At 40.0% G+C, this 15,104-nt stretch overlaps 1 protein-coding gene across 1 annotated transcript in view; it reads left to right on the plus strand.

The window, feature by feature from the left end:
* TMEM120B (transmembrane protein 120B) overlaps window positions 1-15,104 on the plus strand; it is a 22,883-nt gene that overhangs the window by 116 nt on the left and 7,663 nt on the right. The window contains exons 2-7 of the mRNA XM_019539373.1: window positions 47-132; window positions 5,877-5,995; window positions 8,296-8,412; window positions 9,925-9,984; window positions 11,212-11,307; window positions 12,485-12,574. Coding sequence (XP_019394918.1) covers window positions 47-132; window positions 5,877-5,995; window positions 8,296-8,412; window positions 9,925-9,984; window positions 11,212-11,307; window positions 12,485-12,574 — 568 coding nt within the window. The remainder of the gene's footprint in view (window positions 1-46; window positions 133-5,876; window positions 5,996-8,295; window positions 8,413-9,924; window positions 9,985-11,211; window positions 11,308-12,484; window positions 12,575-15,104) is intronic.

Raw genomic sequence — 15,104 nt, forward strand, 5'->3', positions numbered from 1 at the left:
TGCCGCCCACCCCTCTGCCTTCCTCAGCCCAGCGGCTCTCGCTAAGCTCGCTGGTGGGGAGGGGGAGTGGGGTGTGCATTACAGGGCTGGCAAGGGAGCGGGGAGCTCCTGCGGGTTGCCTGGCATAGAAAGGTTTGGTGCCCTGTTTCTTCTGGCCTCTGCCTCCTTTTATTCTTTTTTTTTCCCCCCTTTTTTTCCTTCTCCGGCTGGGAAGTTACTGGAGAAAGTGAGAGGGTGCAGCATCGCTGCAATGTTTTGCTCATGAGCAGAGAAACTGAGTGGGTTGGGTCTGTTTTTTTTGGTTGTTTTTTTTTGTTTTTTGGCACCAGGGTATTTTAATTGTTATTTAGCTCTTGATCCTGCCCGTTGGCGTGGGAGGGCTAGTTGGTTCCTTAACAAGTTTGATGCCTAGCATCATGAATTGCCACTTCAGAGTGGAGAGTGTTTTTTTGCTTCTGGGGAAGTACTGTCTGGAGTGCGGCAGCCCTTCTGACAGCACCTGGGCAGAAATGTTGACATGTGTGTTTGCTGGGCCAGGGCAAGGTGTGGTGGAATACCGATACTCTTCCAGATGCTGGTTCCCATTCTCATTCAGTGAGTGTGGAGTGTGTCACACCAGCGTAGTGCCTTGTATTTGGGAGAAGACCAGGTATTATCCTAACTGGTGGTTTCTGATGCTGTCTCCGGTCTACCGCAGTTTCTTAGCACTGAAGGCTTTATTAGGCAGCATTCATCTTGTACGTACTCGGGGATGATCCTGCAGCAATAAAGTTGTCTTAAATTGCAGAAAGGCTTTTTGCTTTTTTGCATGGAAGAGAGACGGTGGGAATCCCATAGTATTTCTGGCTTGTCTTGGGGGCAGCTTTGGAATAATACTGTGATTAACCAGGGTTCTCATGATTTATATCCACGATGAGTCTCTGACAGAGATGGGCGCATCTGAAAGCGAGGAAGAAGTCTCCTTGGCTTTAAATGGCAATTAAGGAGCAAGCCTGGATTGGTAGATGGTATGTAAAGTACATGTTTTGCTCCTGTGATGCTGCTGTAAATTATCCATGTATTTAGGTGGGGATGGTGAGGCAATATGTAATGTTAGGAAAATTATACTTCATGTTTCAGTATCTGCTTCCATACAGAAGATGGACAGCAAAGGGCACTTTATGCATTTGATACGGCTGTTGCCCTGTATATCTGTCTCCTAAATGTAGCTACTGTATACCTTCAGCAGAAACCATCTCAGCAGAAACCAGAAAGTTTCAGGGAATAGCGTTAAATACCTTATCCTGCACTGCGAAAGATATGTCGAAAGCACAGCATTTATCCTATGATATGTGATGGACTGTTTAGGGAACGCTTGCAAAATGTGCTGTGGTGCCCTATCTCAAGACTCAGGACCGTGCCTTTTATAAATGCAAAATACTACTTAATTTAAACATGACAGCAGCACTTAATCCCTTCCTTGTTATATAAAAATCCAGTGCCTTTAAATTGCCCCGTGGATTAAAAATGTAATATAAAAATATAGCTCTGTGTTCTCATATTGTTTAGGTGATTGACCTTTGAACTGTTAAGTGTAAGATGCACACAACTTTTGCAGTGTGCAGTGTGTAATCTTAAAATTGCATTTTTCAGTTCAGTTTGTCATCTTACTTAAAGTGGATTCACATAATACAACCTTGTATCACACTGTGAGAAGCTCCCACGGCCTGGTGGTTAGGACTGGGAGTCGGTTCTGCATTCATTACTAACTGCTATAGATTGCTATGATTTATTCTTGGTATTAAATATTGTGGTAGTGTCTACTCTAAAGGCACCAGCTGGAGTTGGGGCATCCTTGTGCTGGCTACTGTACAAACACACGTCGTTTACCACATCTGTAAAATTATGATAATGATTATCTTAGAGATGTTGAGAACAATGGTTGGTCAAATGCATTGCAATCATCAGATAATACTGCTATAAAAGTACAAAATGTGATATTAATAACGATTACTGACATGTTTGTTATGCCCCATTATTGTCTTAGCCTAGAAGCTCAGTTTGTAATTGTACTTGCCAGTGCAGGAAGGACATATGTGTGTGGAAGTAACTGCTCTGTTCCAGTCATGGGAGCTACTTATAATTAATAACGAAGTGTGCATCAAGGAGAAGGCTATATATTCTAAACAAATTAAACTGAATATTTTTTTTTCAGTTTTGCTACTTGTATCAAGCTAAACTCTCTTTATATTCAAACCAAAGTACCTTTCATTATCTAAAGTTCTGACTAACCCCTCCATTGGTTGCAGTCTCTTGGATGCAGTCTGTTAGAGATGGGCGCTGTGTCACCCTTGAGGAACCCACCAGGAGATGTTGGCTTTCAAGGAAACGTTGCTGTGTTTTCTGTGCATGAAAACAGTGAAAGGTTTATTAAGAGCAAGAACTGTGTAGTGGTGAAAGCAAAGGGACTACACCAAAATCATGAAGTCGCTCTGTGTAGCATCTCTTATATCAGCCTTTGCCAACTGCGTGTGCTGCTTAAACTCTCCTCCAGGCTTTCATAATCTCACTTCATGATTACTGCTGCTTCCTTCTCTCAAGCCTCAACAAGCATAGCCTAATTCTGTTTTTCTGTCCAGTATCATCTGTTGTCTCTTTGTCATTTGGATTGTAAGCCGTCTAGGGCAGAGGCCATCTTTTGTCCTTGGTGCCTAGCAGGGTGACATCCTAGTCTGTGATAAGAGTCTCTGGGCATCATGATAATAAATGGATTCCTGGATCCTGTGATCTTCACTGCAGACTTTATGGGGAACCTTAAGTGAGTCAAGTCACTTAGATCTAAGTTTGCAAAAACAAGTGTCTGGGGTACCTCAGTTTTTGAGGACCCAACTCTAAGACACTTTGAAGAAATCTGATAACTTTTTTTGTGTTTTGTTTCTTGTAAAGAAATCTAGAAAAGAGGTTCATTTAAGGTGTTGAAATCAGGAAATAAGGTGGTGAACCCAATGTTACTGGTTATTTTGCCTCCACTATCCAGTCTGTAAATAGAAGACATGTAGTGAGTGTTTATAACCTGCTTTTGGTTGATTAACTCAATCCTCACTTCTGTTCAGTGTCTTTTGGATGTTGCATTCCCAAGCCACATCTCTCTCCTGGAGCCTTGAGGATTAGTTCTGGTACATAACACATGTTTTATATCCTACTCCTGCCTTGCAGTGCTTCTAGGCCTTCCTATTCCTCTCTGTAGCATAGCCACCCATCATCTCTGCCTACATGGGCCTTTTTGCATCTCTGGAACAAGTCCCATAGTGAGAGACTCTGAAGATGTTTGTGTATGTGTTAGGCACAGAAATATATCTATTGCAATATTCAAGCTTCTTTTACAGACATGAGCTTCATGTTTTTTAATGAAAATAAGCTTCATGACTTACACTGGTGCATACATACATGTACACAAATGGCAAGTAACCAAATTATGGTATGTTTCTATGTGTAGGAAGGACAGATTTCACTGCAACTGTTAAGCTTTAACATGCTGTTCTATATTAGTCACAAAAATAACTTGGGTTACTAATTTAACTAACCAAATAGAGAGGGAAACAACTTCTGTTTATACAAATGGCCAATCATTGAGGCCATGACTTACAAACTCAAGGAAACCTGCAGTGTTTGCACACCTGCAGAATTAGGGAGCTTCATGTGGGAACTTTCTGATGAAACTTAAGCCATTAAGCTTCTTATTGCCTACCCCAGAACTATGTACTAAAGTGAACCCTCCAGGAATGTATGTACTTGACCTTTTGGATTACTGTATTTTTGTTAATACAATAGAGTTGTGCACCTGCTGAGTTGTAAGTAGGTCCCTTTCGTACAATTTCCCAAGTTGTTTCTTAATCAATAATTTAACTGTCACATTTTGTTCTCTTGTGGACGTGGACGTGCCCAAGGCTGTAAAGAAGCTCTGAAACTCACAAGTTTTAAACTAACATGCTCAAGGCTTTGAAGAGTGATAATGAAGTCAAAGGGCACTATTTGTAACTGAAAATGGCTTTGAACACAGTTACAAACCCCAGCTTCCACAATGATTTAATGCCTGCAACGCAGAATTAGTTACAGTTGTGAGGTGTTCAAATGTATGTTTTTCAGCTTGTGTTGAAAATGTATTTCTTTTATTGACCTGGACCTAATCAACAAATGATGCATCATAACAAAACATGCTGCAGGCTTCTCCTGACTAATACACAGACAGGTTTGAGTCTTCTTTCTCTTTACCCTCATTAAAGGTAGTTCCATTGCACTGAAGGAGCAAAGCTGTCAGTGTTCAACATGGAGATCAAAGCTGGCCTTTAGTTCATCTCCTAGATATCTTAAGTCCTGCCATTGCATGCTTGACTGATTAAGGATCAAACCCTTGAACTGAATTCAGACTTGTAAGGGGAGATGAGAACACAAAAGATGAGTCTGAGCTTACTAGTTCTTTGCTAGTTTTGAGGGTTTCATGCAGCTGATGTACTTGCATTGCTGCCATCCAACACAGCACTAATGAAGGCTTCAGTAAATCAGGCCAGGTGATTTTTTGCCAGGATGACAGGGAGGGAGGGCTCTAGCCTGCTGGAGCAGGCAGAACATGTTACTTGTGCTCTCTTATGGCATCCACATGACAGTGAGGAATCCAGTCTTGATCGATGGACAAGTCTTGATCTATGGACAGAATAGATGGTTTATGGTGTGTATCTTCAACGAAAAGAGGCTTTAACTTGCTCAGTGGCATTGTCATTGTCTTGTTTGGTTTAGCTTCAACCAGTTGCACTTCATCTATGAGTTGAACGTGTCCACATAGTGGGCCACTTCGTGGTTGTGATGCGGTTGAACATGGTGGAGGATCGGTAGTGGTGAAGCAGCTGTAGTATCTATGCTTTGCCCCAGAACGTTTCAGTGAGGATGAGGAAATGACCATGTTAGTCTGAAACCATGAGAAGCTGTGACGAACCCATCTTTTAAAGAGGGCCCTTGATACTGCATGGAGCGTTGACCTGTATCTCGTAACTAGAACGTGGTGAATTTGATTTCTGATCACTGAGATTGTGTTGAATTAATAACAATGGTGAAGAGGTTTATATTTAAATAAGAGGATTTGGGGGGCTTTTTGCTTTTAAATTTCCAGGCTTTTCAAAACCTCCTTTTTCATGCTGCAGTGAAGCTGTGGTTCTTGATCTGTGATTTAACCAGTTGGTTCATAGAAACAGATTGGGATGAAAGGCAGGATTATGGCTTCAGTGTAGGATCAGACAGGAGGGGGGAGCTTACTTTGAGTGGAAAAGCTCATTATGAAGTATAAATGACAAATGCAGACAACAGGAGAGAGTTATCTTCCCCCTCCTATAGGGCTATTTAAAATGAAATTCATACAGGCAACCTTTGCTTAATGCTGTTTTGCTATAACGCTCATTTTTAAATTGATACCTGATTTCACTTAGCGCTCAGCGAGTTGCGTTATAATGCTCGTGGTCGTTAAAAACAATTGTGGTTGCCATCTTGAGTTGCCAAATCCTTTTGGCTCAGTTTTTCAGGAACCAATTAAGGATGCTAAGCGGGGTTGTCTGTAATTGCTTAGACTTGGCACTTCCATGACATAGGTATTCTAAGAACTTTGCTCAAATAAAAATTAATTAATGATCAATGGAGCATTTATCTGCCTCTGAAAAATGCCTGCCTGCTTGAAACTGGTAGAGGGTCAGGTCAGAAGGAGCCAGAGAGCAGTTTGGGCATCACTGCCTCCTGGAACAAGAGGGTTATTTTTGTGTGTCCCCTTGTTCCCCCCAGTTTTTCTCCAAAGGTTTTTCTGGATTAGATATTGCATCACTATTTTTCTACCAACCATATCTGTTCCCTTACAGGAAACTCACAAGGTCTATAGGCAGAAACTGGAAGAACTTAATAACCTGCAGATGGCATGCAGCAGCTCCATACATAAACAGAAGAGGAAATTAAAAGACTTGAAATATAGCCTTCAGCGGTAATGGCACGCTCTTGGGTGGGAGGGTTCTCCATATTGAGTTGCTGAAATGTCTATGTATTTGTTGTTTCAAATGCAGGATATGTCCTGTTCAGTTGTTTTGCTGGATGTTAGTCTTGAATCCCCAGAAAAGCAAAGAGCCTCATCTTACCACAGCTGCTTAATGTGTGTTTAAATTAACTGGCATCAGCATCCAGCCAAGGAAAGAGAGACATAAAAAAAGGCCCCCTGGACCCTCTAGTGTTAACCTTTGAAGCCAATACAGAGCTGCTCCCTTTGTAGAGCTTGCCTTAATCATCCTGTCACCTGGTGTGCTATCAGGCAGATGAAGCCTCAGTCCTTTAAAGTACAGTGAAAGTTGCATCAAATCACTGTCAGTCATATGGTTGCATCCAAAGGCAGAATTCAACCTTCAGCAGTGCTTGATTACTCATCTCCCATCAGTGACCGCAGAAGTTATAAACTTAATCCACTGTGTGCTGGGCTAAAGACATTGCCCTCTAGTGTCTTTCAAATGTGAAATTGAGAAGGGTGGAAGTAGGAGCCTCTTTCAGACATCAGAGGCTGCTACTTCCACCCTTCTCGGTTTCACAGTACTTGGTAAAACTGCAATTTTGGCTGTAAATGGTTGGCTCTGACAAACCACACGCAGCCTAGTAATGTTGTAAGCCCCCAAATTATAACTGCAAAGCTGTGTTCTTGTTAAAATTGCAGAACAGGTATTATGATTCAGAGTTAAATCTCTTCCATTGCTTCTTGGGGAGTTTTTTAAAACTACATCATGTCTTGGAGGAAGATTAATATTGTACCTGGTAACCTGGGACTCAATAATTGCTTTTGGATCCCACTAGAGCTGTAATATTTTTATCAGTTAACATTGACTTTCTAGTTCATCAACTGTATTTTCTGGTGTTTACTATCTGTGATGGATCTCCTGTAAAGAGTATAGCCCTGATTAGCTTCCTGCCACATCTCTGTTCTTTAGAGAGCAGACAAGGAAGAATCGTTGCATCTGTGATATGATGGATGGACTTCAAGTCATCTTCCAGCATCTGATTTATTTATTTTTTTAGAATTCCTTGACATGACCTGATTTATCGTTGTACTGTTTCAGCGCTCAGGTGGTAAAGGTTGAAAGTAGAACTCCATACTTCCTCTTGTCAGAAAACTGCATTTCCCTCTTTGTTTTGAGCTCTGGGATGCTGCTCCCCTACCTCAGTCACAGAGGTTACCAGAGTAACCTCTCTTCAAAGCTGGAAACAAACTAAAAATCCCTAGAAGGGCTTTCTTGCTTTTTGCATAGTTTGAAGATTGACACTTATCCTCCCTAAGATCTGCCTTTAGTTTGCCTTTGGAATAGGAAGGTAAAGATGGTGAGCTTCCTTTTGATAATCTGCTGTTGTGTCCAGTACTGCAGTATTTCAGCACGTGTGATGTATGTTCCTCCTATCCCTCGGGTTCCCACTGTTGAAGGAAATATGAATTTTGTATGCTAAGAAGTAATACGATTGAGGTTAGGGCCACAAAACAATTGCTGCAAAAGCCCTCCTGTTGCTTTAATATTGCCTGTATTCAGCACTGCTTACACTGGCACCACCTGCTGTGTCCAAAACTCTTGATTTCAGAGGACACACAGCAGGAAGAGCAGATCAGGAGGTCCCTTTTCCCCGCCTTTCTCCATCTAACCTACTATTAATTGTGCTGGGACTAAATTGATCTCTAGGATTTAAATGAGTTTGACGTCCTTTCACTTGTGCCTCCGTAGGATGCATGATGTCAGTTTTTTAAAGGCTAGACAGTGTGCTTTTGTCTTCAGAGCGCCTTTCATGCGGAGCTTGTAGTTTGGATGGGAATTTTTTTTTAAATTTAAAAGGGCACTTGTCAGTATAGAACTTGTAAAAGCAAGCTAATTTTAAACATCTGCAGAATTGTTTTACATGGTTTAGAAAACAAAGTGGGTGGGGGGCAAGTTCCTTTTGAAAAGTGACAGCATTGGCCAGTATCTTTTGGGATACAAACACTGCAGCATCCTACTTCCTCACAAAGAAAGAAAAGGTGAAACTACTTAAATACAGGCTGTAACCTAAAGTGAAATACACTTGCTAGTTTGTTGTTTAATTTAATTTTCAAGCTGAGCATTATTATTGGAGTAAAGCAACAGACTAAATGGAGAGGTAAACATATAGTTAACATGGAAATGGTTCTTCATTGTTCAGCTGATGCTATTAAAGCACTGGGGAAGCTACCCCCCCCCCCAAAAAAAAAAAAAAAAAAAAAAAAGTGATTTTTGTGTTTTGCAGATGCAAACGGGCAGCTAGTCCTGAAGAATCTGACCTCATCCAGCAAATAAATACCCAAATTAAAGAGAGGCAAAATGTTTTCTTTGATATGGAAGCCTATTTGCCAAAGAAAAATGGGTATGTATTTTCTAGCAATTATTTTTTGAAACAAGAAAACTGATCTAAAGGCTCATAACAGTTTAGTTCCCAAAGCAGTGTAACGTGTCTAAGAAATCCATGTATGATTTTATTTTCCATAACCATAAACTCCTAGCTGAGTTCCCACTTTAGCAAGTAGTGTCTGCCATTGCCTCATTTTGTGCGAAACCCACATATTAAAGTATATTTAAACTTTCTGTGCTCATGCCCAGATTTTTATTTTAAAGCCAAAAATGTGATTCCTGAAGAGCTGCTAGTCTGCACTGGGGGATGAAAATACATTCCAGTTGTACATATGGAATATCCATAACTATTTTCAAAAGGGACATTTTTGAAAAGGAAAAAGATACATGCTCAAAACCACAAGGGCATCTCCCTTGCACGGTCTTTGTGGTCTTCCTGTTCGTACACGATCCTCAAAGATGTTTGAATTATTTTTAGAAAAAATCTATGCGGGTCTGAGACCATGCAGAAAAAATCTGAAGTGCCCAACATGTAATTTTAAATACTTCAGAGAGTAAATTAGATGCACATTTTTTAAACTTGTTCAACTAATTTTACATTTGCACTGTACCTGTCAGTGCAGAAGTGATGTTAATATAAACACAACAAAACCTGCCAGTCTGGCCTGAAGCGAGTCGTGAGCATTTCCTTCCATCCTCCAAAGTTGACGTCTTTCATAAAACAGGACTGGGACGCTGAAGATACGGATCCATCCTCCAGCTGTTTTCAGATCTATCCCCTACTTCCTGTGTGAACTTACTTTCTGAATGTTGGTTTTCCTCTCTTTAAGGAGGGCATAGTAATGCTTCATTTCCTAGCAAGTTTTGAGGTTCAGTTTTTTAATATCTCTAAGGTGCTTTGGATTCAGGGTGTTGCAGAACTGCAAAGAATGGAAGTGCAAGGTAAGATGAACCAAACAGTAACAGAAATTGCAGAGGATCTGATGAGTGACCGTATCTACTTAAAGAGGGGCTGCAGTGGAGAAGCAGCGGTTGTTCAGAAGTATGTTTAATGTGGATGTGAAAGGAGCTGTGCTGGGGCTGAGGCTTTGCTAATCTGTACCATCATTATTTGGAATATTCACATAAACACTCCCACCACTTCTCTGTTTGGGACTAAGAGATTTGTCTGCAGCTCCTTCTCTCAACTGTAGTATTTTATTGTCTTAATGATATTGGGATGTAGTCACAAATTGGTTTTTTGGTTTTTTTTGCAGATGTAACTTGTATATTAAAGTCTGTTTCACTTCCACCCCCAGGAGCATGTATCTGATTTTAACTGATTTCTTAGAGGCCTCCCACCAGGAACTTCTTACCTGAATTACTCATTTAACTATTGACTCATTTTAAAAATACTAATACTGTGGATCAATCTGAAGAGTGATTGATGTGTATTCCCAGTGAGCCTTCAGCATTTTAAATTAGCATCTGTGGTTTTCTCTTGGTTGCTGTAATTAGCCAATCTGTCTTCTGGTTGTTTATCTTTCAGTTTGTACTTAAATCTGGTGCTGGGAAATGTGAATGTAACTCTTCTGAGTAATCAGGCAAAGTAAGTATTCTTTTGTTGTTGTGTTTTCCCAGTTAGTAAAAGACATATTGAAGTCCAGTTTAATTGGAAGAGCAGAGATGTCTTGGTTGTACAGGGTGCTGGTGGATTTTCCATCCATATTCCAATTTGTTCAAGATTTTGGACCAAATTTGTCAATGGTGTGACTCCATTGAGGTCAGCCTCACCACTTGTCAGGAATCAACTGGTTTAAAAATGTTTGTGAGGTTTTTGGGGATTTTTTTTTGCTTATTTTAACAATACAAAGGGGCTTCCGTTCTGGTTTTACCATAAAATGGCATTGTAAGGCTCCAGGTACATTGAGTCTCAGTAGCTTCTGGAATACATTTGGTCGGTTTGTAAGTGTGGGGGGGAAAAATAGTTGCGGGTTTGGTTTTTGTTGTTGTTGTTGTTTTTTTAACTGTCAGCCCTGAAACTGGCCCTTGGGAACTTAGAGCCCAGCTGGGTTTGGTCTGGCTTCTGCATGTCAGTCAGTAAAATAAGGCTCTGCATATGGGATATTTCTTTCGGTTAAACCTCCATAGCCACACTGTCTTCACATCACTGTGAGGGTTGAGCCCCTGTTGTCGTGCATATGGTTGCACAGGCATTATCGAGCATAGACTGAGGCCTCACTAGAAAATCTCATTTTGCCTTTGAGTAAAACTTTGATATAGGTTAGCAGTTATACCACCATAACTCATTTAAGCTTGTTCTGCCACAGTTAATCTACTTGTAAAATTTAATAATTTATTTACCTATGCTGAGATTTAAATTAATTCAGTGTATGAAAAGACTTTTCTGTCAGGTTTACTATGTCAGTAAGGGTCTTATGTCCACTGTACTGTGCTTCCATTCCTTTAGTGGTAGAACAATTAAACCTTGTGGCCATTTTCTATGTGTGTGTGGTGCTTTTTTGTGGAGCGAGGAGGCAAGGGAAAACTGGGTGAGGAAGGCATAATCTTCAGGAACATTTTAAAACCAGTTGGCTGTTTCCCAGCTTACATGTTATCATCCAAGATTTAAAAAACCCAGTAATATTAGAGGCCTTCCAGTTTGTACAAAGACAATTTCTGTGTACTGTAAGTGTGTATGGCGTGCTTATAGATAAAACAAGGTCATTTCACCTGTAGAAATGTAAATCAGCTTGCAGTATTTGTCCTGGATATAATTTTAATTTGTTAATGTTAGAAATATTAATGCTTTTGCATTATTGCAATGTCACTCCAGGTTTGCCTACAAAGATGAATATGAGAAATTCAAACTTTATTTGACAATAATCTTGTTACTTGGTGCTGTAGCATGCAGGTTTATTCTTCATTACAGGTAAGACGGTATTCTGCTTTCTAACTAAGCTCTTTTACTGAAAATGCAATGGATCCCAACTATTCAGAATTAGTCCCTTTGCAACTTAGTAGCACAAGGTTAATAAGTAGACAGCAGTGTTTAATTCTCTATTTTAAGAGATACTATCAAGTAAAAAATCATGAGACTGAGTCCTGCAAAAAAAAAAGAGACTTATTAAGTCCTATTTACATAAATAGGACTATTTATGCGAATAAAATAATTTGTTTGCACTTACTAATTGAATTGTTTTAATCCTTTGTTGCAAGTAACAGCTGAGATTTGATTTTTTTTCCTTCAATTTTAGTGTATTTCCTCATTATTTCCCTCTTCTTCATTTTGCTCAGTTATGACAGTAATGGGCTAATTAGTTTTGCTTTCTTTGTGAGCATCATAGAAGAGTGTTTGCTTAAAAAAAGACTAATATTTGAGTAGTGAAGTTTAAAAACATGACGACAATATCTCTTGGCCCCTATAGCACTTCCTGGTGATTCTTAAAAAAAACCTAACTTGGTTGACCCTTCTGTTCGCTTTGCTTTTAACTTTGCCATTAATGCAGGATCACCTGCTGAGAAGAAAATTGCACACGTTCCATGCAACATGCAAACACTGTTGGGTGTCTCTTGGCTTCCCAGACTTGAGGATGTCAAAAATAAAGGATTTTCCAGACCTTTAAAATTAAGTATGATGCTCTTTTGCCTTTTAGTTGATTGGATTTAGAAAGATTTAATGGAATCTCCTTGCTGAATTAACTTGGAAACACCTGTGCAAATTGGATCAGCTATTTCTTCTGTGGTGCAGATGCTTCTTCAAAAGGAATTAATGTCATCTCTCTCTGCCTGCTTCTCCGCCTGGAATCCCAGCTCTTTTAGCGCATTGCCCTTCCCCAGAATTATGGACTTTTAAACCCTTTTTTTCCCCCCTCGCCTGCCCTAGATTTATGTGACTTGTTGGTTTGAATAAAGGCACAGGGGGGCTTTTCAGCAAGTTTACTTCTGTGATCCTGCCTAAAGACTTGTGTGACTAGGGTCTTTCTTTCTGTCATGACACAAGAACTAGTTTTCATTTATATTTTTACTTGAGAGAGGGAGAACAATAGTGCTGAAATGGGTGTTTATAATGAATCATTCTTTTCTTACTCTCCTGCCTTTTTTCAAAGGGTGACAGATGAAGTATTTAACTTTTTGTTGGTATGGTATTACTGCACATTGACGATAAGGGAAAGTATTCTCATCAGTAATGGATCAAGGTATGATAAGATGTTTCAAAGTAAATCAAACCCTACGATTCACTTGGTGGGAGGTGGGGGAAGGGGCAGGGGGAACCATCCCTCAGTCGGTTTGGTATTAGAATTGCAATCCATTTGTGATTTAAAAATCCAGCTGAACTGGGTCTTTTGGATCTGATTTTTGTACATTAATTTTCAAATGCTGGGAAGTGTGCTTTGGTCCTTTCCTTCAAAACGCTGAAGGCTTTTTTATTAGCAACAAGCTAGTCAAAGGGGCAGCACAGATAATGAATGCAGAGGAGGTTTTTCACAAATTCGATAGATTAACAATCCAAATATAGAATAATGTTTCACCCTTCTGTTAATAGCTCCCCACACGTTTTAACTCAGTTTTAAGGTAACACTACAGTAAGCTTTGCTGTAGTTGCAGATCATCCATGCCCTTGATTCCATCCCCCTGGAATTAGCTTCAGACTCCCTCTCCCACAGACAAAATATGTATGTTATTAAGCTGAAGCTTATCTTGCTTTTAGTCATAAGGCTGAGAAGACTGGTTATGTAATTTTTCAGGATGCTTATATTTTTTGGAATTGCAGTATTACCTTTTGTACTTCAAATTAGTTGTACAAACCCTGATTTTTTGCTAAAAAGGATGATGTATAAAAAAGCTTGACCCAGAAGTGAAAAGAAAGGCATATGTTATTGATTTATATGCTTGAACTAGCCATGGTATATATTACAGTTAGTTCAAGCATATAAATCAATAATGTATGTCTTTCTTTTCACTTCTGGGTGAAGCTTATACCACATACCTAAAAACATTTGCTTAAACTACAACATCATTAGATATTAAAAGAGGATATCCACTCTAGTATTGTACTTCTATGTTAATACCAGTGATATTATTAAATGCTGCTGATTCACTATAATATTCAAGTTGCATTTGGTAGGTAAAATATACAATCTTTTCCATCTTTCAGTTATATTACTTAGGCATCTGACGGCACTTTTTTATAGCCAGTTTTCCCGTTTCCCTACAGAGAGAATCTGTACCTTCCTTGAAGAGATTTTTATATGGAAAAAGAATGGAAGAACAGAAAAAAAATGTAGATTTTACTTTAATAAAAAAATTGATTTTAGAGGAGGCTTCATCAGAAATAGATACATAAACCAAACTAGTACAACTCTGCCAGTCAACATAAACCAAGGTGACCGTGGGTTTTTTTAGATCAAGTCCTGTAACTGTAGCACTCCTAGGGGACAGACTTCCTGACCAAACAGATCCTTTCCCTTTTATCTTTGGCAGCACTGAGACTGGGGAATCCAACTGGAGAAGCCTGGGCTAATTCCTACAGCATTCTCAGGAAATGTTACTGTTAGTGGCATTGGACTTGGCCTCTCACATTCCCCCTCTTTCTGGCTGGAAACGCAGTGATAAAGAGACTCAGTTCCTAACAAAAGATGGGGAGATGGGACTCTTTCCTCATGCTGTTGTTTAAGTCCTGTGTGTATGTCACTAGAGACCTGTAACAAATGCTACAACATGCTGCATGAGCATATGGTTTTAGCAATGATTAAACTTGAGTATGATTTCAGGAGCCTCCTCTCCCAGCATCTTGGTAGTCATCCAAATCACTGCTTAAAAAAGAAGGAAGGTAACTAAAGATGGTAACAGGCTTGTTGCGTCTAATTCTTTGTGCTCACCAGTTGGAAACATGGTGCAATTCTCACTCCTGACTGAAAGCAGCATCTGCTCATTGTTGCTTATGAAAACCAGCATGATGCCTGTGTGGTCTAAGTTGCTTCACATCCACTATAAATGGGTTCATGCTAGGGGAGGAGAAAAGATAGTGGTGCAAGACCCACAATGCGTAATGCAGATTGTAAATCTAACACATGCGCACACACACACACACACACCTGCTGTTGCAAATCCTGTGGCAGCAGATTGCCCAGTTTCCTGTTTTATTAGTTCCCCTCATTTGGCTTGGCGGCCACACTTTGAACAAGCAGCATTTACTTTAAGATCATGTACTCCTCCTTGCCCAGTAAACACCACTCTGAGACCCATATAACTATGAACTCCTATTTAATTGAACATAATAAATGACTAGGCCAGGCACTAAAGTGGTGATGGTGGTCGGAGTCCTGTGTTGACAGCCTGCTGCACATCTAATTAAGCACTAATGATTGAGGTGCCTTTTGGTTACTATAGGTTTAACAACAAGCTTGGAGCGGTTGACAACTAATTATCTCAACTAGGCATTATCCTCAAGAAAAGCCCCCTAGGGAGGATGTTTCCCCTGTGATATGCTCAACAGGGAGTCACAAGGAACCTCATTATGTGCGGTGGTTGGGAGTGTGGGGTGTTGCATGGGTGCAGCATTCAAAGAAATCAAAGCAGGCATTCTGGAATAACAAGGTGGTCCAGAGACTCTCAAGAGTGCATCCTGGTCATACTCCTTCATTACTGGTGCAACTACTGCTTTGTGACTTGGAATTGCAGGCTTGAACCCTGCTACAGATACAAGATGAACAATTGTAGGAGTAA

The sequence above is a fragment of the Crocodylus porosus genome, unplaced genomic scaffold (assembly GCF_001723895.1).
Source record: "Crocodylus porosus isolate Cpor-Errol unplaced genomic scaffold, CroPor_comp1, whole genome shotgun sequence".
NCBI lineage: Eukaryota > Metazoa > Chordata > Crocodylia > Crocodylidae > Crocodylus > Crocodylus porosus.